Below are 25,953 nucleotides of genomic sequence, written 5' to 3'. Positions count from 1 at the left end.
CCGAGGATAAGTTTACTTAGACTGCCTTGCAAAAGGAATGGTGTCGGATCCCTATTCAAGACGCAAGAAGACTCACCTACGCAGTTCGACACCAGGTTCGGGCCTGCATCACTGCTAGGCGTTGCGAAACCCAGTATTGAACAACAGTGCTGGCCAGAAAGTTGAAATCCTCCCAGTCGATTCTGTATTGGTGATCGAATACTGGATAGTGTACCCCGGTGTCTTTCATGTGGTAATAGATCATGAGCTACGTCGTGTTTTCCTTCTTGTTGCCCGTTAAATACTGTTGCTGAATAATTGCGTGGCAATGAAACATGTAATGTTACCATACTTTCCTTGTGGGTAATGTTTGCTGGCGTTTCTTTTGGACTAGTTTATATGTGTTTCTCATCAGTCCCGTGCAAAATTTATGCGAATACACTTAAATCTAGACTTAGTTCCTGACTGGAAGAGAACAGGATTCTAGTGGATGAGCAAAATAGTTTTTACTTTTAGCATTTATCGCTCCTGACGAGGTGTCGTTGCAGAGAATGTTGGATGTTGCAGCTGACTGGTGCTCCCGCTGGCAGTTCTTGTTAATATTCAGAAAACCAAATTTATTTATCGTCCTAAACGGTTTCACTCTTCCCACAGAGGTTACTCCTGTCATATCTTCTTACGTAACGTAACGTACGAAGATATGACAAGAGTAACCTCTGTGGGAAGAGAATGAAACGGTTTATGAAATCTAAATGTTTTTTGATGATTGGTGGTGATTAAGTTGATTACACTAAGGCCCATTCATATTTGGTTCTTTGGCTGGAGGAGAATCTTGATTGAAATTACGCTGTTACGAAAATAGTCATATATAAACGCGATGAGGTCACTTATACTCTTAGGTAAATGTAACTTTTTGTGTGCTCAATGGGCACTTTAAACAACATGTTAGAACTTGCAGTGAAGCCATGTTTGATTCTTATTTGAAAAAAACCCCAAAAAACAAAAAACCAAAAACCAAAAAAAACAAAACAAAAGAGTAAAATAAAAAAAATAATAATAAAAAATAATAAATAATAATAATTATTATTGTCTGTGAGGAACTAAACGTCATAACAATTATTTCTAATGAGCAACTGAAGAACTAAATATGATGACACCTATGCGTAAAAACGAATGTGTGAAGTACTGATTAAATGTTCAAACTTTTTGTTGATGTATTTCAAGGAATTTAACTACATTTACTAACTCCTAAAGGCTAACTCTGCCTATGTTCAAAACCCGACTAATACCAAACTAATCTAACCTCGAAATATTTAACTTCTAACTTTCTTTACTATGAAAATCCAACCGATTGTCTAAAATAAAATATAAATCTAACCTAACTCAAAACGTCTGTAGTTTGCTACATTGAAAAACCAACTAAAAAAAGTTTAACATTGAATCTGGAATCCTGTGTAGTTCACTCGCAGGTAAATCTCGTGCAGAAGGTGTCTATGGAATGAGCTAAATAGATGTGTTCCTACAAATGTTTGTTTATTCCATAAACACTAACTGAACGAAATGCGTTTTTGTGAACACTCCCGAACAATGGTGAATCCATCAGAAGTGTTGATCACCGTCTCCAGATGTCTCCCCCCTGTCATTCACAGACTGGGGAACAGGTTTCAGGCCACTGGAAGAGTGCAGGACAGACCTCACTCTGGAAGACCTTGAACACATCAAGGGCATATGACCGATGTGTTGTGCTCCAGGCCTTTCGGAACCGATTCACAACTGCCAGTGTCCAATTGCCACAAGCTGCATAGGAGGTCTGTCTTCCATATGCATTTCGAGTCTGTCCAGACAATCCCATGATCAACTGCATGAGCATCGATCTACGCAGCTGGGAACCGATGAACCAAGTCAGCGAGCCTGACCACCAGATCCCGTTACTCGCCTTTACGGCGAGCATAGTCGCCTGTTCTGGCAAGCATGGGTTGCTGAAGACCTATCTTACCCCGGACCTTCAGTAGTAGTAGTAGTATCATTTGATACTACTACTATCATGAAGATCAATTCTAACCCGGATCTTCACGGGTCAGTAGTAATACCAATAAATTAATGTCACCAATTAATACCAATAATTAATTGTTAATGTCCCTGGATCAGTGGTGCTTCATGTAGTATTGTGATTTAGTTGTTATGGCTATGTGTACGTGCGTGCAATCTTTTATAGTTTGTTTTACAGTGTGAGCTTATTCCAGACAGATACGATGCCACAGTTTATAATGGAATATATACCTCATTGGGACATAAGTACAATTATATCAAGCCAATGGTGAGCATGAATCCAATGAATATATTAATTATTAACCCAACTGGACGATCCTGTTTCCTGTTGCGCCGTCAAACTTTAAAACAACAACCGAAAGTCGTCTACGTTACATCCCTGTTCAGTCTACATCGCAAATAAAAGCCTCGTGGCATGGCAACCACAAGTGTGAACTTCATAAGCAGGTGGTTACTTTGCTGGCCTGATCGGAGTTTAGGGGAATACACGGCGACCTACTTCACATGAATCGAAAACATGGATTAAAATGTCAATAACCATCTCAGTTTGTAGCGGGGAGGTTGCCTGGTATCAGCTTATTATTAGTTTAGTCTGAACTTCGGATTAGTACTTGTGAAACTGTAACGAGAGTGGTCTTTCCTCCCAGGCTGGAGCGACACGGCATGACATAACTCAAAGCGGTGTTCGGGCACTTTCAGCCTACTTCTTTATCAACCTTGCCGGAATTACAACACATGTAACTAGTTTCCCCCGATTCAGGTGAAGTGTGTGGCCCAGTAGTTAAAGTGTCAAGTCAAAGTTCCCGGTTCAATTCCCCACATGTGTACACGGCGAGACGCGCCGTGATATTGTTTGAATTCTGCCTAATGTGGACTAAACCCATAGTCACTCATTCATTTTCTGAACCAAATGGTTAACCATTTTGCAAGTACCGTAATTTCTTTCATAACAATATATTTTACGTGCGCTTCGTATGCTTAGTTTTCAAGCGTTAATTTATATATTTGATATTTTGGAGGAAATTTACATCGTTATTGACATGTTATAGGTGATGAGGGTTTATTGTCAACACGTTTACAACCCGCCTGTTATACTATATACGGGTTGTACAGACGTTGAGGAAATACGGCGAGCTGATAAGTTTATGGCACTTAAAGTTACACGAGACACCGGGGCGTCTGAAAACGTGTACACGAAACCTGCCGGGGTCTGGGATTCTGTCACTCTGGCCCATGCAGGTCAAGACTGAATTTCACATCAGTGAGTCAACTGCAACCGTCATTTCCTGTCTCTATTTTCTTCTACTGCGTTACGGAAGCAGTTCAATTAATCTTCCTGTTGAGTTTGAACAGGTCATTCAGAACACGCCAGGTTTGTGTTGAATAGTTGATGGTTCAAAACATGCGAACAGGAAAATATCACCCCGTACATGTGCAAAATGCTTATTTAATAAAAAAACACAAAACTACTAATGTGGCGTTTTCACAATAGATTATAATAAAACAAGTCTAATTCGGATGTGACCTTTTTTCATTTTTATTTTTATATTCTTATTTTTATTTTTTTTTTATTTTTTATTTTTTTGTGAGCTGGCGAATTATCTTTTGACATAAGATAAGTAATTTTAACGATACATGACCCGATTTTCAATTGGCCTTTTCCGATATGAAGGCCGTGATGTCAGTCACTGGATAAATTGTTTGATCTTCATTCCATTAGTTGATGGGTCAGTAATTAAGTATACGACTTAACGGATAACAGCTTCTCGTGTATTGCGGCGTAAGAATCTACACTGGAACGTCGTCATGTGCAATATACAAGAAGTATGCTTTATTAGTCACTGGATTATCTTGTCCAAATTTCACTACGTTCACACCACTTTGATATATTGTTGATTATTGCGTTAAGTAACTAACAACCAAATGATATATACCAACAAAGGTTATGAATTGTGAATTACAACAAAGCTTTACACATTTGCGTAGTTTAAATGTATCACAAAGGGGTTCTCGCACCAAATATATATGCAATTCATCAGCAGTAATAAATATTGATGAAAAAAAATTCACAACTATTCATAACATTCACAGCTAGTAACAAGGACGCGATGGCGTCTTTTTCTCAAAGCCTGAAATGACGAAGCAAACGTTCAAACGATGTCATAAGCACGTGCACCGTGTATTTTTCAATCGTACAGTGTTTTTATACTTTCTTTGAACGGCATTTTGAAGTTGTAACAATTAAGGGAAAAAAAGTTCTATGGATATTCAACTTCTCTTCAGTAATAAGTTCGATGTTTCGCTGTTGGATCTAGTAACAGTGTTGGATCTAGTGTCAGTACCTTAACTTATTGAAATAAAGACGCTGACTTTCCATAAAACTTCGGTTTCCTAATCAGAACGAAATCAATACACATCCGCCTCATGCTGCTTTAAAACACATACTGGCTCATGAACGTTATCACACCTTACAACGATAACGCTCAACGGATGAAGAGGGGTCTGCGTTTGTGATGGAAGCAGAACGCAAGATGCCGTTGATATCGCCGTTGCTGTGACGGTAGCAGGTCACTGTTGCAGTACAATATCTAAATAATCACACAGCGAACCGTCTTCAGTTATCACATATGCCTTATCCATCATGCAAATGCTTGCACATACATCAATGTCGAGATATAAAATTTCAAAAAGCGTATCACATGAACAAAACTACACAAAATATCAAAACTATTCACACTACTTTCTGTAATCAATATACGGATGATTATCCCCGACATACAATCTCTAGTCCTCCTTACAATGAATCGCTAGTGGTAACAGTTAATACGCTATCCCCATTCATGTCCAGTTAGAATATGTAACGGTACATTACAAGGTCCGTCCTGTTTACTGTTGTGACTGGCCGGGTCAGACCAACGTGATCCGTATGACTTATCGGGTCAAAGGTTACAGATAATCGAGACGTGTTTTCCTACGGGTGTTCACCTCTCCATTTGACCTTGGACAACGCCAGAGGGCGTTAATTTCATCCAGATGTCAAATGCACAGCGAGAATTTGTTCGGCAACTGCTGAAAGGAATGTTGTTTGATCTGTAGCGCGCTGGAACACAAACAACAAAATTCCACGTCCTCAATACCCAGTTTCAACTTTGACCATAACAGAAAATACTCTACTGATAGATAGATAAAGATTTTTAAAGCTATTACAAAATTACATCCGGCATCTATATAAATGCAATAGTTTTGTAAAGATGTATGCTTGCGGAATAAACAAAGTATATTTTTGTTCCGTATACCATAGAAATCGTCAACTGTGAGTAGTTGGAGATTTAGTGAAAATGCTTGGATCTAGTATTTGCCGTCTTGTAACTAGATCCTATCACGGAGAGCCAATACTTCCGCGAGTACAATTTTATGTAGGAGTTACTTCCCTTACACTTTGTACCTGACGAAAGCGCGTTACTACTCTCGGGAAAGCATTTTGAATTTCAGTGTTTCTTATCGTCCGTTCGAATATAAGTTGTATACAATAAAACACGTGAACATTCACACGAAGGCAAAGAGCAGGGTATAAGCATTCTCTTTCTTTACATTTCAACTGTTAATAAACTGTTACATATTAAAGAGTATACACGCCAAACATGCAAGGCGTCAAACTCTCTGAGTATCTGTTTTGATGTTCTCTTCTGCGTTTGCTTGTGCTGCAGTCTGTGTTATGGAATCAAAATATGCAATTTGACAACAAATGATACGTACATATTTACCCTTATTTCACGATTACCAAAACAACCCGAAATATATTGGGGATTTTACGTATTTCTTTTTTCAAGATGCAGATGTCCAAAGTCACTCCTAAACGGGCATACTAATGCCGAATCAAACTTACAGAACATTTGGTCTTAATTTTTTCCCCCAAATGAGTGAAACCCGTAGTTCACATCACGGTAGCGACGTCAAACACGCCTTTATCAGCAGGTGCATGCGCTGATGTTCAGCTTGAGCTTTGTGGTACTGTTATTTCACAATTTGTCATTAAATGTTTTATCGCATCGTTAAGTATTATTGCTTGTCATGAAACTACGAGGTCAACAGTTCTGTCCTCCAATGAAATCTGGAAAACAATTATGCTTTATGCGAGTTGTATAAAAGAACGCACCATTAAGAAACAAATTTGACCATATTGACTGAGCCTTTACAATAGGCAGAGTTAAAGCAACCCTTTTTTCACTTTATGTGTTTCTTGAAGTCTAAATATGAATATTGCTTATTTACGCTAATTGAATTATTAAAGCATTATCACTGCGGGATACCAGAAGGCGACTTCACAAAATGTAGCCATGTTGAGCATCGAACTCGGGTCTTCAGCGTGACGAGCAAACTGCTTGCCTAACACCCCCCGCCCCATATCTCAATACAGGTACAAGACTACGTCAAAAGCAAACGTTTTTAAAAATGTTTGTAAATATGTCAATGGGGGCATATTTCACAATAAGAAAACCACAGGATCAAGAAGGCGATGCAAGAATACGTGATGAAAATAGGAGCTGATTACAATGTTACCCAGTTATCTTCAGAGAACGCACTGCACTGATAAACTCAACAAACCTTTTGTAGTTTAATTAATTCAAGTTCAACAGAATTCAAAACTTTTCAAAAACAAGTAAGGCAAAGTTTAGAAATCGACAACCTATCTATAAATCGATAAATTTGGGGGATGATTGTGTGTGCGTGTGCGTGTGCGTGTGCGTGTGCGTGTGCGTGTGTGTAATCCGCACAAACAATTACAGATAAAATGTGGTAGGGAAATATAGTTGCAAATTTCAGTTTCATCCACTTTACTGTTCCCCTAAATGACCTGTCCACAGGTCCTACATAAACTGTTTCGGGGATAAGTGATGACTTGAACACAGAATCAACTTTAACATTTCTGTAAAATTTTCATTTACAGAAAAATGGTGTACATTCATTTGCCTCTCACTGTATGCGTAGAAACAACTATAGCCAATTGATTTAACGACGCAGTCAAACTGGGGATGAATATACACCACCAGTCTGTAGCAGCAGGGCTTGAAATACGTGGACAACCGCACAGACCTTTATTAATAAATTTCGCATATTCCAGCGCATGTCACTAGTGATTAAAACGGATATCGTAATAGATATATTCCCAAATAAATAATAAATAAATTGTTGATATCTGGTTATAAGAAGGAATGTGTGTAGAAAAGAGGACACGGTTTAACCACCACGCCAGGATTGATATGATCAACATGGCGGCGAGATGCCTCATCTCATGCAGATGCTACAATATTCATTGCATGTTACAGTTGTGGTAAAGGTCAGGCCCCCGAGTATACGTGTACAAGACAACATGAGCTGCACTATCTACAGGCAGTGAGAGCGTGGGTATATTGATCAGCTTCGTCACCAGGCCGAAGACTGACCTTGAGAAACAATACACCATATAACGGAAGATTTTCTGACCACATTCAAATAGAATTCTGTGGATTTATTGACATGTTCAAATCTGATATCACAATTATTTTAATGACTGTTACAATAATAAGCTGAGGAAGTAATATCTATAAATAAAGCTCGTCCATATTTCATCCCATATCGTGTTCGGAGAAGAATATTTACTGAGATGTATGATTTCACATAACTGGGTGTTATAAGGAACAATGGATTTCACCCGGTAAATGGAATTATAATGGTGTATGTTGGTGTTATTTTATGTTTCGTTTTACAGTTATTTCGAATGGCATCTGTATTACTTGATAACATATGATTCTTCTGTTGTACAACTGGAATGAATAGGCCTAATTAGTTACACTTGTAATTTGCCTTTAATACACTCAAAACCCAAAATATAATACTGTCACCAAATAATGTCTATATTTATAGTTGATGAGGATTACTTTCAACAAGTCATCCATCGACAGTAACCCCCTAAATTATCGGGACAAGTCCAGGGTCCCAGCAGCTGATTTATAATTCAGAATGACAACATAAAATCTCTGAAGATGTCAGGATCATCCCATGGATCTTTGAGTAAAATAATCGACTTTTTCCCGAGTTTTCTCCATCTTCTATCAAAGGAATCGTTTATCAGGACATAAGTTATGACGTCATGGGATAATGTCGTGACGTCATATAAAGGTTCGCTTTACCAACAGGTGCTTGTGATGTCACGAGTGTACGTACGGCACGTGAAAGTGATTCGGTACGAGTGTTGCTTGCCTCTTCTGTTGGAGGCTGTGTGGCAATGGATGTCACTTATCGACAGAGAAAAATCCCAAGATTTCTAGATAGCGATGCGCGTCTCCGAGTGCACTCCACTTTTCCTAAAATGGAAGGATGGAAAATTACTAGATATCAAATGGGAGTTCATATAACGTAGTAGATTATCCCTAATTTCAAATATCCACAAATACTCCAGGTATATCCAATATACTAAACTGGCACATTTCTACAGTTTTAATAAATATCAATATCAAAGCGACAGCAATTATAATTTTTGTTACACAATTCTCGCCTTTGAAATACTCGAGGCATACTTGCCCATAATGTTTCACCCATTTATATTCTTCGGTTAGCTAGACGGTTGATGGGAGCTGTGAAGACGTTTAAGTTAACGATGTGTAATGCGATCTCGCCTGTTTTTGCGTCACCTAGGCTTATTTTGGCGGGAGCTAGTTGCCCGTATGTAGAAAATGCTCTTAAAATCTAGTCCTTTTAAGCAAAATGACGTGCTCTTTCTCAAAGCAGCATACGTTTTGTTCGTAAAGACACACACACACACACATATATATAGCTCTATGCCTCGGAATCACATATAGAATTTATTTCTCCTAGTGTGATAATTACTTTAATATTAATTAATACATATTAAATTTGATCATTTACACCAATTATATGTATGAAAATATTAGGCATGATTAGAATTAAGCATATAGGTCGCTAGTCACGAAACAAGTCAATCTGTGCTTGTAGGTATGAAACTTACCTTTGAGTTTAGTAAGAGTTCACGTGAGGTCACTTGGCCCGAACCTGCTTCAATGAGATCTGTGATATTGTGCTATAGTTACACTAAAACGAATGAGAAAATATTAAATAGTGACCCCAATGATGAAAAGTCTTTGAAAAACTTTGATGCAAACAGGGGGTTGAAGTTGTTAGGCAACCAGCTTTGATGTCAGGGCGGGAATCCCTTTGACGAAGGGCATCCCCCACCGGAAACATCCGAGAACAACCGATTGCTACCGCTATCGTGACCAAGGACTGGCATACTTTGTAAGGCGCATTTTCAGTGTTGATGGTGTAGAGTGTTGACCCTTGTAAATTCTGATTCTGGAGACACGGGAACAAGCGACATCTTCTCCCCTCGCCGCATTGGCGTGCTTGGGAATACGGCTATGGTGGATGACGTCACGTGCCCTAACATCAACAAAGTTAGCCGTGAGAGACCACCATCTTTTACACGTACATTTAATGCAATCGCGTTTTTGCAAAACTAGAAAAAATGTTTAATCATCGAAGCAAAGATTGAAAGGACAGATCCTTGGCCATCGCGTGCCATAAAGGTGAATTTCCAGTTTGTTTGCAAGGAATGTCTAGCGGGAACACTTGGGGACCGCCATCTTGGACCACAAACAGCTCTAGTGGAAATTCATCGGTACAAAATCGCGGCCAAGGTAAATCGTGGGGCAATTATTTCCCAGATCAGAGATTATATGTCACATTGGATATATCTGCTATAAATGTGACCATTTAGTTTGTTTATATAACCCCCATGGAATAAGAAGATCGCCCTTTTATAGGACCAGTATCCAAATTTGGTGAAAATTTCCTTACAGTCCATCTTGCCAGTATTATCGGATGCCAATTAATTTACCCGAGAACCTGGTGACAAGCCTAAGTTGATACATCCGTCTGCCATTTTGTTACAGCACTAGCGCATTTTTACAGCAACTAGTTGCCACGGAGGGCAGAACATTTAATTCTTAAATCTAAATGCCATATTGTTTATGGTGACGTCAGTGGTGTAAATTGTTGACTTGTGTTTGGCAGAATCTTGCCGTAGGTTGCACTCGTGTGTCAACATGGTGTTGGGAACCTCTGCCATGTTTGTTCGTTAGGGCACTGAGAGTCCATTTCCACTTCGGGAATATTCATTGTGGATATGATATTCCTTACATGTGACATGCAGTTTGACAGGTGATAAATTAACAACATTCCAGAACTGCACTTGATTCAGCTAGAAGGCAATTACAAGATCAGTCAGCTGTTCATAGAGAATATTTAGGCCATTGCTGACCTTGCACTTCAATCAATGTATTACTGATTTGCGTCACATTTTCTACATTCACCATAAACATCAAATCCAAAACAAAATAATTATCTATATATTTGTAAGAAATATGCCAATATCTCATCAAGAACTGGTCAAAAAATGATTCCACATTGACGGTATATGACAAAAATATTTTGGCCATTGAAATATTTATTTAGAGATGATGGATAAATGCCTCTTGTTGATAAATACACCTGTAGAACATTACATGTTGTTGGCATGACAACAGTAATGTTTCATGACATGAAACCCACAATTCCTAATGATTCAGCAATTTATTCCTACAGACTCTATCAGTTGACAGACCTCGTAACAATCAATATCAGGACCCTTATCTCATCACAGAATTTTTTGAAAACATGACTGTATTTCTTTTAGAACAGACAAGTTCGAGTGTGTCAGTTGAATGAGTGACCATCAGATGAGTGAATGGTGTCGATGAATCACTGAATGAGGGCATTGAATATTGCCGTTCCCTTTGAAGCTTCCCAAATAAATTATCCAATTCATTTTTAGATAGAAAAAATGCTAAAAAGTCATTGTGACATTGACGATTTAACAGTAGGATTTGAATATGGTTTGTTGTGTGATTATACATATTTTGATTTGGCATATTTCTAGAAATTTCAACCTTTCTTCATACATTATCCGCAGGAATCATGTTAAATTGATAGTCAAGTATCTTGAAGTCTTGGTTAGTAATAGGTGTTACTGTTTTTGTTGGATATATCTTCACAATGCAGGTAAAAGACTGCCATGAATATGTACTGAGAAACATATATCTAATACTGTGATGCAGCATTCGTGTCGACTGCCTAAACACCGATGACATGTTTGATGGAGGTCTGATCACAAAGACTCCAGCACAAGATGGCCAAGTTGCTTTAGAAAGCAATAGAGACTGTATGTACCTTGTCTGTATAGTAGTCGGTTATCATAGGGAGTTTCTACAGTGTGTATAAGGGGTACGTGCACATTGTTAAGAACAGCTTGTCTACAGGTTATTTAGAACTAGTACATAATGTGAAATAACTAGCTTCAGGAAGGAAAAACAACCAATAGCTATAGACAGTCCCTAGTGGTGATATCTGTTCTCGCACAAAATGATATGCCTTATTATTTTCTAAGTATTTTATTGATATATCACGTGCACAGAAACCCGTAGGCTTATATGGATATGGGTTAATGTTATGTTAAAGAAAATCAAAACTGAATCTTAGGACATGGATTTTCTTACTGGTATGGAGTCGATCGTTGTGTGTCGGCAACTTGAAAACCACCTTTGTTGATTTGTCATTGATTCAGCTGTCTTCAATTCACTATGTGAATTATTTTCAGCCATTAACAATCTATTTTGTGTTTCACCAAAATAGGTTTGATTTACACCACTTTTAACAATATTTCAGCAATATCAGTGTGAGGGACACCAGAAATGGGCTTCACACATTGTACTCATATAGGGAGTTGATCCTGGATATTACACATGACAAACGAACACATAACCACTACCCCACCGTCCATCTAGCAATACAAATGTATATCAACATAGAATGTCACCACCAGAGAAAGTATTGATAATTCCCCCAAACATATTTCATTCAGTGCAAAAGTCGAACTAGCAATATCCAGTATTTGATTGCTCAATTGGAAATATTTGTCATGTCAGATACATTGAACACTATTGCACTACTCTACATTTGATGAGATAGTCAGACATATTTTTGTATTTGAACATGATTGTATCAGCTTTTTGGTTTCATGGAAAGATAAGAACATTTCTATCAGACATGGAGTTGTATTGTTCAGGGTGATATGTATCTGTTCGGTCCAAAGGTGAAATGTTGTTTGGGTTGGGACAGGGGTGATCTTTTTCAGACTCAATATTTCTTGATACTGTGACTGCCATTTATGCTACCTTTACTCTATAATTCATGACAAGATCACTGGTTGTCAGAGATGCCAGAATTACCTGTAGAGAGTTGCCTCCCTTCCAGAAACCAGTTCTTGGAGGCACAATTCGCTGTAGTTAAGTTTTTAGACTTGCAGCATCCTAGACTTGTTCATAGGTTTTAGTAAAGACAAGTACAGTGGTAAACGTCAGAGACCTGCATCTGCTCTTTCTCTCCTCCAATGGGGATTGGGTGATCAAGCTGTCTGACATGGTTGACATGTGTCATCGTATCACAAGTGCGTGCATTCATGCTCATGGTGTCAAGCACTGGCATGGACTGAGTTATTTACAGACCACTGCTACATAGCTGGAATATTGCTGAAAGCAGAATAAAACTAAACTCACTCACTCACTCCACTTTAAGCTGACAGTGACATGCTGTAGTATTACAAGAAAACTATGAACAGCATTAAACCTGAGTGAGATTTCTGTTATCCCTACAACCCCCATAATCTTGTACCTATGTTGGAAGAGCAAGTATGACACCATTGGTGATACCCATGCAAATGGGCTCGTGCAATATTACTCAATGCGAACCCAAGTACAGCATATGTTTAATGGACCAGGCTTGGGAGTAATACGACATGTCCCAGTGGGGTTCATGTAGTCCTAAGTATATGATATTAATTATTCTAGGGTTCTAATGAAAACTGTTCGTCTTTTTCATTATGACGCAGTTTCCCCTCTGACATTACCTCAGGAATAAGATGCTAGACAGTGTGGAAGTGAGTGGTTTCAGGGTTTCAGGGTTTCATAATGCATTTTGAAAAACTGTGAGTTAATGCATATTGTTTTCAGAGCTATTTTTGTCATCATGACTCGCTGTTAGAGTCTTGACATAAATTTGAATGGAGATTTGTGTTAAGTTTTTAGTCCAGTACAAGCTATTGTTAGCAGAATAACATCTAGACTTTAGATGAAATTATTGCATTTTTCAATTATTATTTGAAAAATTATCACTTTCTGTTACAGTCCCTTGGGTGGATCTAGTACCGACTGATAAGAATGTTGGGTCTGAGGTGCTGATGTTTGCCGTTCAGAGTTACGTGCCTTAACTGTGCAAGGATCCACTTGGTTTAAAATCCCAGGTTTGAGTCCTGATCATGATTTTTGGTGAACACTGTGCTCATGAACTTAGTAACGTGTGTCATGTATTTATCTGCTCATGGTTTTTACCGGAGGGCGGGGACAGGATTTGGAAGACCTCTATCACTTGGTAGTTTCTTCTGACATTTTATCACTTGGTAGTTTCTTCTGACATTTAGGCTAACAAACGGTGATACTGCTGAAATATTGTAAAGGTGTTACCCTGACCTCAAAACTAGAGCTTACTAACTTCTTCGACTTCATCGATTCACCCAGACCTTGATTCGAATTTGGATTGATCCCCCTGTTTGATCTTTTTGATTCAGTTCTTCATACAAGTAAAAACAGCAGATCTAAATTGGATTAAACATTACATTCTGGCTGTGTGATAGCATTTGAAATCGATATTCAAATATCAAATCAAGTTAGTAAAAATGGTTTATCTAAAATTGAAATGAAGATGTCAGATTTCATTTTTGATGAATTGAACTGAATCGTTGCAACCTTATTACTTTCAACTGTCCCTACGAAAGAAATACTATTTTCATGTAAAGTACTTAAGTGACATACTAGGGAAGCTTTCAGGTTAGGAATATGATACTTTAAATATTTCTGTGAATCCCTTAGGATGCAATAGTTATTTTTTTGTATGTTGATTCTGGAGCTTTCCAAGAAATAGATTATGTTTCTTGATCCTGATTAAGTTCTCACTCACTCACTCACTCACTCACTCACTCACTCACTCACTCACTCACTCACTCACTCACTCACTCACTCACTCACTCACTGTGTACCTATTTACACAGGATAGCATATCTCTTCAGTCATCATTTTCTTTGGTTTGATTCCCCGCATCGGTACCATGTGTGAAGTCCATTTCTGGTATCCCCTGCCGTGATATTGCTGTAATATTGTTAAAAGAGCATTAAACTCAACTCCCTCACGCCCTCACTCACTCACTCACTATGGGGTCTTACAGTCGGCAACTGAATCCGAGATAGATTCTACTGGTCAAACCTAGTAAGATGGAAGCTCAGTTTTCACTATGGGTTAAATAACTAGACTTTGAGAAACACCTGCTAGACTGACTAGTTATTCTCAAAATGTTCGTAGAGCTATGAACTTCTTAAACCCATTCGTTACACGTTAGCTACGATCAAAGTTACGGATTCTTAGGGTTACGAAGGTTTCGAGAATCAGAGCCCTGGTCTAGATTGTATTATTCTTTGACTAATATTTGCTTGCCATGCCGTATATGTACATATGTACAAATTGTGATGAAATTCTTCCTGTACATGAATATTGTTGGAATGTTAGAGGTTGTAAAACAAGTAACTTTATCATCCTGATTAGTTCAAATAGTAGGCTGTATTTTTGCCGTTGTCTGGCAGACGTACCACTAACGAGAGGGGCAGATCATAGGTCTTATTAACAAACAGAAAACTGTTTATTTATTGGCCACCTTAATGTAGATGTACATTATGTACAGATAAGCATTAAACTGAAACTCACTCACTCACTCACTACATATGTCAAAGAATGTCAGCTGCGACAAACATTCTCTGTCAAGCACTGTGTTTACTGCCACCTACACATAGTGTGTTTATGTCTGTCACACTCTCCAGCTAAGCAGTGCCTGTAGGCATCTCATTCTATTAATAGACCTGAACCCCTCAGATCGTGAAGGACATAAGCACCTGCTGGACAGTTAGGTTGATTGACTTTGTCACACCCTGTGTATCATGTTTCCACAAATTTTGGCTGTGGGTTATTGCAGTATTTAATTATTCTAGAACACTTTATAAACATATATCCTAAGTAATGATAACAGAAGGATCCCCCTGAAAACGTACATTCAGTATGACCCCAGGATGCTCTTGACATTTTCCTACTTTGTCATTTGTTTGTGAGAAAATGGTTAGTTCTACCTTTTTGTTAGGCCTGAGGGTAGGGTGCTAGCTTGATTTATAGGAGGAATAGGTTCCATACCTCACTTCCTTCCTGTGTTGATAGCTTGATAACTTATTCAACTGTCTTTACCCACTGTCTCCACATTCAGAACCTATGTACTGACTCTTTTTATATTTGTACACTCTAATCGTGACCATATACTCTCTGCTGGACACCTTGTGTCATGATGATGTAACCTATTTGCTGGACACCCATTACCCCGATTACATGATTTTGCTAGACACCAAATGGCATTACATTTACATTGTATGATATTACTGATATTTCATACTTGCTGTTATTTACTGTCTGATTGCTCAATCTATTTGCCATGTACCCATTATTCTGATTACATGATCTATGTGCTTATCATTGTGATTACATGATCCATTTGCTTGATACCCAATACACTGATTACATGATCTATTTGCAGGACACCCATTACACTGATTACATGATCTATTTCCCGGACACCCAATACACTGATTCCATGATCTATTTGCTGGACACCCAATACACTTAATACGCGATCTGTTTGCTGGACACCCAATACACTGATTCCATGATATGTTTGCTGGACACCCAATACACTGATTCCATGATATGTTTGCTGGACACCCAATACACTGATTACACGATCTATTTGCTGGACACCCATTACACTGATTACATATCTATTTCCCGGACACCCAATACACTGATTCCATGATCTATTTGCTGGACACCCAATACACTGATTAAATGATGTATTTCAAGGACACCCAATACACTGATTCCATAAACTATTTGCAGGATACCCAGTACACTGATTAAATGATGTATTTCAAGGACACCCAATACACTGATTCCATGAACTATTTGCAGGATACCCAATACACTTAATACACGACCTGTTTGCTGGACACCCAATACACTGATTCCATGATCTGTTTGCTGGACTTCCAATACACTGATTCCATGATCTATTTGCTGGACACCCAATGCACTGATTCCATGATGTATTTGCTGGACACCCAATACACTGATTCCATGATGTATTTGCTGGACACCCAATACACTGATTCCATGATGTATTTGCTGGACACCCAATACACTGATTCCATGATGTATTTGCTGGACACCCAATACACTGATTCCATGATGTATTTGCTGGACACCCAATACACTGATGCCATGATGTATTTGCTGGACTTCCAATACACTGATTCCATGATCTATTTGCTGGACACCCAATACACTGATTCCATGATGTATTTGCTGAACACCCAATACACTGATTCCATGATCTATTTGCTGGACACCCAATACACTGATTCCATGATCTATTTGCTGAACACCCAATACACTGATTCCATGATCTATTTGCTGAACACCCAATACACTGATTCCATGATGTATTTGCTGGACTTCCAATACACTGATTCCATGATCTATTTGCTGGACACCCAATACACTGATTCCATGATGTATTTGCTGGACACCCAATACACTGATTCCATGATGTATTTGCTGGACACCCAATACACTGATTCCATGATGTATTTGCTGGACTTCCAATACACTGATTCCATGATCTATTTGCTGGACACCCAATACACTGATTCCATGATGTATTTGCTGAACACCCAATACACTGATTCCATGATGTATTTGTTGGACACCCAATACACTGATTCCATGATCTATTTGCTGGACACCCAATACACTGATTCCATGATGTATTTGCTGAACACCCAATACACTGATTCCATGATCTATTTGCTGGACACCCAATACACTGATTCCATGATCTATTTGCTGAACACCCAATACACTGATTCCATGATCTATTTGCTGAACACCCAATACACTGATTCCATGATCTATTTGCTGGACTTCCAATACACTGATTCCATGATCTATTTGCTGGACACCCAATACACTGATTCCATGATCTATTTGCTGGACACCCAATACACTGATTCCATGATCTATTTGCTGAACACCCAATACACTGATTCCATGATCTATTTGCTGAACACCCAATACACTGATTCCATGATCTATTTGCTGGACTTCCAATACACTGATTCCATGATCTATTTGCTGGACACCCAATACACTGATTCCATGATCTATTTGCTGAACACCCAATACACTGATTCCATGATCTATTTGCTGAACACCCAATACACTGATTCCATGATCTATTTGCTGGACTTCCAATACACTGATTCCATGATCTATTTGCTGGACACCCAATACACTGATTCCATGATCTATTTGCTGAACACCCAATACACTGATTCCATGATCTATTTGCTGAACACCCAATACACTGATTCCATGATCTATTTGCTGAACACCCAATACACTGATTCCATGATGTATTTGCTGGACAGCCAACTGTCTGATTACATGTTCTACTTTCTTGTCGTCATGATGCAAGGTGTTTTTTGCAGTGTTGCACTAAATGGCATGTGTTGCACAATAATGGCAGTCTATTGCAGTTGTGTTCATAAGATACTGATTTGACACTGTTAAATCTAGGTAGCCCATTTGGTTGAATTTAGACAGTCCATCAGGCTGAATCCGGGGAAGTCATAAGGTTGAAGCATGGGGAACTGCCAGGGTGAACGAAGGCATCCTGCCAAGTTGAATCAAGTGACCCAGTCGGGTTGAATCAAGGGACCCATTGAGGTTGAATTAAGGGCCCCTGCTAAGTTGAATCAAGTGACCCAGTCAGGTTGAATCTAGTGACCCACTGAGGTTGAATTAAGGGCCCCTGCCAAGTTGAATCTAGTGACCCATTCAGGTTGAATCTAGTGACCCATTCAGGTTGAATTAAGGGCCCCTGCCAAGTTGAATCAAGTGACCCAGTCAGGTTGAATCTAGCGACCCATTCAGGTTGAATTAAGGGCCTCTGCCAAGTTGAATCAAGTGACCCAGTCAGGTTGAATCTAGTGACCCAGTCAGGTTGAATTAAGGGCCTCTGCCATGTTGAATCAAGTGACCCAGTCAGGTTGAATCTAGCGACCCATTCAGGTTGAACTAAGGGCCCCTGCTAAGTTGAATTAAGTGACCCAGTCAGGTTGAATCTGGTACCACAGTCTAGGGACCTCGTCAGGTTGAACCTTTGGATCCAGTCAGGTTGAATCTGGGCACCCAGTCAGGTTGAATGAAGAGCTCCTGCCAGGTTGAATATTTGGGACATCAGGTTCCTTCATGTTCGGTCTTAATGTTAAATTCTGTGGTGGAAAGACTCCTTATTTGTTCTGTTGACACTTTTCTTGATGCGTGAGTTTTTCAAACCTAATGTGTATCACCAAATGCATGTAGAAATATGCCTGCAGTTCCAGTTTCTCATGCAGGTGACTCAGGACTGATAAAAAAACACTAACTATTATCAGCTCTAGCTATCTCCGGCTGATTAGGTGACCTGACTTCATTTTGTTTCCTTACCCCACATTTATTGCCTGATTACAACATATGTCTGTTATCTTATTCGTGTTTATGTACACTCATTGTTTTGTAGATAACAATCAAAACAAACAAATGTAATGTTGCAAAATATTTTTGTCCTTGGTTTTTGTATTGGTTAAAAAATGTATGTAACAAATTATCATTGGAAGAGGTTGTGTTCATTGTATTGCTTAAAGGTCACATATACTCTAATAGGGTACAAATGCAAAATCACTTGCTGACATCGTTATAAATGAAACCCCATCATTACAAGTGCTCATTTCGACCTTTGGTTACCTTAAATCAACATTTTTGTCAACAGTGCACAATTCTCAGCCACAAACGAAATTTCAACCAATCAGAGCGGCGCGTCTCCGTGACGTAATAGTGGGTATAGAAATGAGGGTCTGTGCACTATTCATCTACATTTCAGGGGTTAAACTATTTCGTTTTCAGGTTTGTACAAACCTGAAATCGCGAAAGCTGTTGAGAAAAATGAAAGCTATATGTTCTCACAATCTACACTCATTTCATTTTGTCTCCTGCTTTGCCTAGTTTTCGAGTTACAACCCTTGTTTTCATAGACGATTCTGTCAAAATCACTTGGTGTCGCTAGGTTGTAATCCGTGTTAGGTGGTATGAACCTACACGTTGTTTGTCATCATTCACTTGATGCTCAGTCAATGAATTTATAACAGGTATAATTAGTGGTAACGCCGCTTAGATTACCCGACAAAGGTCCCCATTTGGCATTTGTTTTGTCTGGATCGATCAAAGGATTAACCGCTGATTGATTAATTAGTTTTATGGGGATTTAAATGGGGGATTTATCAAAAGGTTTATGTATGTACATTTACTAATCTGTACTGAATACACTCTGTAGTGTATGTGTCTATGTAAAACAACACCCTTCTGTCAAAGGATTAACCGCCAGTACATTGTTTGATTGCTCATTATTGGCTAACTAAATAACTTTTTAAAAAGAATGATGCATATTATGCAATTAGTTGCCAGGTGTTCTATCTTGGGTAACCAATGAAACTATACAGCAATGTGAAAAACCTGAAACGATACATCACGTTTTCGTATATTAGACTGTTAAAAGACACATCATTTGGGAAATCTGCAGATGAATTATATATCACTTGTGTTTGTGGATATTGATGGATACATTCCTCGAAGAAGGTAATAGCCTGACATTGCTCCTATAACTTTAATTTTAATATTTGCATTTTTGTTTTTAATAAGTTGTCGTAGCTTCCAAAAGAATCATTGTTTTCGTCATTAAGTGTAATGATGCAGACGACATACACTAGGGCGTGCTTGCCAATTATGATTCATATAGGAAAACTATGACATGTCTACATATTACATTCCTGTTATACATTCACAGATCTCTTCTTTTTATTAAGTTTCAAAATGCATACAAGTATGATTATAAAGTAATTAGGATTATGAGACCAAGTATTAAGACGTATAGTGACAAGTGTCTACATACTGGTGAGTGAACGTTACAAACCATGTAAATTTAGCAAGTGAAGAAATTTATCGCGCAGTATTTTCACTTCGACCCCGACCTCGCTTAGGTTATGTTACAGGTTGTGTGATGCAAACTCCTTTTGGTAATGATTCAAATACATATTTATGTAGTTTTGATTTTCTAACGTGATGAGAACAAACCATACATATTCTCGTTAATTCAAATGGATTTGACTTCACGATTTTCAAAAATGGCGGCGCCCTGTCTTTGGATGAATGCTATTTAAGTTTGTTTTCACCGACTTACGAGGGGAAGTCAATATGTTCATAGAACTCGATATAAAACAGAACACAATGGTTGTGATATTGGTTTTATTTTTCAATATAGTCTCCCTGAACCTCGATGCAGTTTGCCCATTTGTCTTTGAGACTGTCCATGCCCTTGAAATAGAAGTCTTCAGATTGGTCCCTCAGCCACGCCTCTGTTGTTGCCTTGAGGTCATCATCATTGGCAAATCTTGTTCCACGCAAGTGAGATTTCAAATTGCGAAACAGATAGTAGTCGCTGGGGGCCAGATCTGGACTGTATGGGGGATGGTTTAGTTGTTCGAAGCCTCTTTGTTGAAGAGAAGCTTGTGCAACACGGCTCTTGTGGACTGGTGCATTGTCGTGGAGAAGCATGACTCCAGCTGTCAACTTCCCACGCCTCTTCTCTTTGATGGCCGCTCTCAATCTTTTCAACAAGTCAGCATAGTAAGCCCCTGTGATCGTAGTTTTAGGTGGTTTATAGTCTATGAGAATCACACCCTTTGAATCCCAGAAAACGGTTGCCATGATCTTGCCAGCAGAAGGTTGTGTTTTGAACTTCTTGGGTGCAGGAGAATGCTTGTGCTTCCACTGCATGGATTCTTGTTTGGTTTCGGGATCCCAGTGATGAATCCAGGTTTCATCCCCAGTAACCAGACGAGCATGAAAGTTATCAGGATCAGTGTTGTAGATGTCCAACAGCTCACGACTGGATTCAACTCTCTGGTGACGATCATGTGCATTTAGGTTACGAGGGACCCATCTTGCGGATACCTTGGACATGTGCAGGTGTTCATGGATCACTGTGCAAACACGTCCATGTGAAATGCCACACTCTGAAGCTATCTCGTCCACCTTTATTCTCCGATCGGACATAATTAAGCGTTGGATCCGGGCAATTGTATCTTCTGTAATGGCTTCAGAAGGTCTTCCTGACCGTGGGTCATCTTCCAAGGAGCTGCGACCTCGCTTAAACTCAGCTGACCATTTTGCCACAGTGGAATATTGAGGGGCTTCCTCGCCATACACATTGATCATGCGTTTGTGGATTTCGGTTGCATTCACACCTTCTTTAGTGAGAAACTTGATAACTGCACGAAACTCAGTTTTGGAGGTTTCCATGATTTGTGCAGGGTAATCGTCTTTTAAAGGCTCTAACTCTCAAGTAAATGCTCGAGGAAGGTTGGGTATCAGTATACAGAGTCACAGATGAATCAACTCAATAATGACACCAATGACAACATCACCAAGGATATATCAGCACCCACTTCTATGAACTTATTGACTTCCCCTCGTACAAAAGGACAATTACTTTCTCCTGGTAGTAAAATATGTATTTTATTGATCAACAATAGGATTTTGCATGACATTGCTTATAACATAACAATTTCACTCTTGGAAGTGAGGTGGAGGTCAAAATAACATTGCTTGCAATATAAATGTCACTTTGACCCCCACCTTGCTTCCTTGGAAGAAGTCCTTATGTTAAAAGTTGTGTCATGCAAAATCCTCTTGGCTATGATGCATATTTAACTGCCAGTAAAAAGTAGTTTTGATTTTCTAACGTGATGAGAACAAATCATAATCTCAATAATTCTGACGGACTTTAGCCCCTGACTTCAGGATTTTCAAAAATGGTGGCGCCCTGTCTGAAGATGATTGCTATTTTAGTTTTTTTCACCGACTTACAAAATCAAAATATGTAAAATATGTATTTTATTGATGGACATTAGGATTTTACATGACATTGCTTATAACATAACAATTTCACTCTTGGAATCGGTCAAAATAAGGGGTCAATATAAGATTACTTATGATAATATTGTCACTTCAACCACAAGCTCGTTTCCAAGGAAGAAAGTGTTATATCCATGCAAAATCCTTTTGGTCAGCAATGTGTAGTAAGCAGTCTTAATTGTATAAACTCGATGAAACTTAAACTCCATTTTCTATCCTGGAAGCGTGGTAGGGGGCGAACCATCCAATTTAGTATACACCACAGGCTTCCACAAAGCTCACTTCGCACACACTAACAACCAATTTAAGCACAAACTACGGAGTCAGGTAGAAATCTGTGCATAGTGACACCATCACCCGACCCCAAGGAACAATTGATGGCAACTCAACAGTTCGGCATGTCTTTGTTGAAGTCGAGAAATCAGCAAAATGACAAGCTTCCTACACATTTTCTATACATTTAACTGGAAACCGTTCCTTCTATGACGTCACTGTAGGGCTCTGGCGACAGAGTTACGAAACCTGTCTGCGGTTTTGTTTGCGGGCGCGAGAGAAGCAGGTGGCTTTTTAGCAACTTTTAGGCGCGTGGTATTAATTAACCACAAGTTTTTTTTTTAAAAAAATGGTCGTTCGTTTATGACTAACCAAAAGTATTTCATATGCAGTGATAAAAAGAGTACCAAATAATTGAGTTTAGTGGTCCTTTAACTGAGCCCTGTACCAGCTATATGTTCTCTAAATGTGGGTGAGTGGGGGTAGGGTGGAGGAGGTTAGAACCGAGAACACTATTGTGGTCACTTTTCTGCAAATATATCCTCTATCCAATTGTCAGTTAGTTTTATGCTGCACTCAGCAATAATCCAGCTGTATGGTGGCGGTCTGTAAATGATTGAGTCTGGACCAAACAATTTGGTGATCAACAGCTTGAGCATCGATCTGCACAACTGGGAACCTGTGTGACCTGTGTGAACCACGTCAGTGACCCAGAGCACCTGTTAGTCGCCTCTTATAACCAGCACGGGTTACTCAGGGCAAATGTTCTAACATGGACCTTCATGGGTCCCTCTATCCAATAAGCTTAAACAATCGCAGTTTTTTCCCCAAGTCCTTTATTCAGTTAGGGTTTCGTTTATAAATTTTGTCCCCTTTAAAACAGGCGTACTTGATATGTTGCTCTGTCGATAAATAACACAGCCATGTTCTTGACCGAAACAGGCATCGGAAAGGTATGTCAGTCATATTGATGTAGGACTAGGATGTTGCACTGTGTCAGAATACGATATATATCACAATGTTTTACCTGCGATACGATACACATCAAGATACATACACCTTGAAAGAATGTCACAATATTAAGATTTGAAATGATTTATTTCAAGGTATTTGTGTATAACATAAACACTATTGTCATAAACAAACAAATAACCCCAATATATGTGCATAGTTGTCTCTAAGTAGGTACTTTTAGCACAGTTAAAATAATACTGTTTTGAAAAAAAGTTAAGTGTAGTTTTGTATCAGTACACCCGTTGATGATACGATAACTGTATCAAACTTAAATGTATCAAGGTGTATTCATGCATCAGTAAATCGTCCCAGCACTAAATTGATGTCATATTGTAATTTCAACATATATGTATGGAAGCAGAGGGAATGAATGGCACTGATTGTATCAGCTGAACTCAGGTCAGCTTTTACATTGTCCTTCTGTCATAATCAGTAAGCAAAATACCCACTGGTGTGCTAGCCCAGGGCTAGTTAAAATCCAGTCAGGCCAGTAAATCACCACTGTCTCTGGCCGGACTGGAGTAATTTTTTCAAATGTATCATTAAAAATTATTACATGTTAAGTAATAATACACTTTTAAATCATGCAAAGTTGTTACCTGTTAAATTATGGTATTTTAATTTTTTGTGATCTCTTGGTAAGTTTCTACAGGCAAACTTTGGGCTATTGGAATATTTGTTGAGCTAGTAACTGTCAGGCGTAGCCAGCCGTACTGGCAGTCAAAATTTGGAAGCAATTTTACACAGTGATAATGTATCCTTACTTACAAATACTGCAACAAGAAACATTAAAATGAACCAGAATTGGTCTCCTTGCAATTAAGTAAGCTTAAAAAGTCACGTGGAGTTTTGAGGTGATATGATGGGGTGTGTGGTCACATGATGTGATGAGATCTTATGGTCGAAACATCTCATAAACATGCTCAGAAAAGCTCAGAAACACACAGTACCTGTAATGTTGAACATTGCATCAGAGGAATTAAGGACTTAACTGTAAAGATCACTGGCATCTACAAGTCTCTTAGTAACTGAAACTCTATAACAGTTCCAATACAGAATTATCCATCAGCCATTTTGGTATAGGCTTAGCTTCGCACTGATGTGTGAATAAAGTCAGACTCAGTGACGGTCAAGTGATCACAGAAGCAATTAGCAGTTTGTTAGGTAATTAGGCTTCTTTCAAGAGTGGGTGGTAAGACAATAGAAGTGTTCTGTACACCCTAGGTGGACAGCATTACCTCGGTGAATGGGGGTGGAGGACAGGATTGGACTTGCCTCGGATTCAATGCTGTAACCCAGCATTCTGTTAGGTCACCTGACTTAGTTGATCTTAGAAATCTCACTGATTTTCGTTGAATGGATTTTTACTATTTTATGAACATGGATTGTACAGGTAAGTTGAGCGTGAATAGAAGGGATCTTTGCCATAACCCTCATGTGAAATGTAAATGTCTTTAAAAAAAAATCAACCCACAAGATGTCATAACATACATGTTTGAAAGATGCAACTTATTACAATTTGCACCTTTCCCAAAATTGTTGTGGATGTTACCATTTTGAAAAAATATTTTTCAAAGTTATATTTTTCCCCACTTAATGACTCAGAAATTCAAAGTAGACATGAGATGTTGAGTCAGTGGCTCAAGAACTACATATATTTTAACTCCTACATAGTGGTTGCTATGGTAACACTTTTCAATTTAATTGTCTTGTTACTCTGGTTAAGACCAACGTGGCAGTTGAAGCTTGATTTACTGTTTCCGAGAAACGGAGCTAAGTAGAAGCTAAATATCTTTATCCAGTACTCTTGCCTGTAGTGCATTAATCATACTCAAGGAATTGCTTAAGAAAAATATATAATTATTACTTTTTGTGAACATCATCCCAAATGTATGTTTTGACATATATTTACTAACAAATGTAAGTAATTAATAGATTTCTCCAAATTTAAAAAAAAAGAATGAACTGTTGGAGGTGTTCTGCTTTTAATTTTTCACTCATTTGCTTAATCAGAACAGATATGTATCGCTGACAAGTGGTGGTCCGATTAATTGAAATAGTCGAAGATTTGTCGTAATGACAAAATGATCAAGCAATTGATCATGTTTTCTCAAAATAAACACAATTTTGGAACACTGGTTTGCAATAACAATATTTTTCATAGGGTAGACTTTTTCTGTCACATTCGATAAGAACAAGTTGTTTCCAAGTCATGAATTTACAGTCCTAGCATACTAGCCATGTGTAAAACATGTGAAATTTGTGGATGCATTTTGTGTGATGTGCTGAAAAACGAAGGAACTACAATTTTTTTCTTTGTATTTTCGAGCATTTA

At 38.6% G+C, this 25,953-nt stretch overlaps 2 protein-coding genes across 10 annotated transcripts in view; one reads left to right on the top strand and one right to left on the bottom strand.

The window, feature by feature from the left end:
- LOC137255252 (large ribosomal subunit protein eL27) overlaps positions 1-25,953 on the bottom strand; it is a 271,307-nt gene that overhangs the window by 116,411 nt on the left and 128,943 nt on the right. The gene's annotated exons all lie outside the window — the stretch shown is intronic.
- Positions 9,210-25,953, top strand: part of LOC137255588 (serine/threonine-protein kinase tousled-like 2) — a 53,280-nt gene continuing 36,536 nt past the window's right edge. For 3 of the 9 annotated variants that reach the window (XM_067793018.1, XM_067793017.1, XM_067793022.1), the window contains exon 1: positions 9,249-9,722. In XM_067793018.1, coding sequence (XP_067649119.1) covers positions 9,638-9,722 — 85 coding nt within the window. In that variant the 5' untranslated portion in view covers positions 9,249-9,637. Of the gene's footprint in view, positions 9,723-13,304; positions 13,421-25,953 lie in introns of all 9 variants that reach the window. The other 6 variants (XM_067793023.1, XM_067793021.1, XM_067793014.1 and 3 more) reach the window with 4 other exon arrangements.

Source organism: Haliotis asinina, chromosome 11 (genome assembly GCF_037392515.1).
Source record: "Haliotis asinina isolate JCU_RB_2024 chromosome 11, JCU_Hal_asi_v2, whole genome shotgun sequence".
In the NCBI taxonomy this organism is placed as follows: Eukaryota; Metazoa; Mollusca; class Gastropoda; order Lepetellida; family Haliotidae; genus Haliotis; species Haliotis asinina.
Note: the sequence above shows the minus strand (reverse complement) of the source record. Positions and strands in the feature narration are given on the sequence as shown.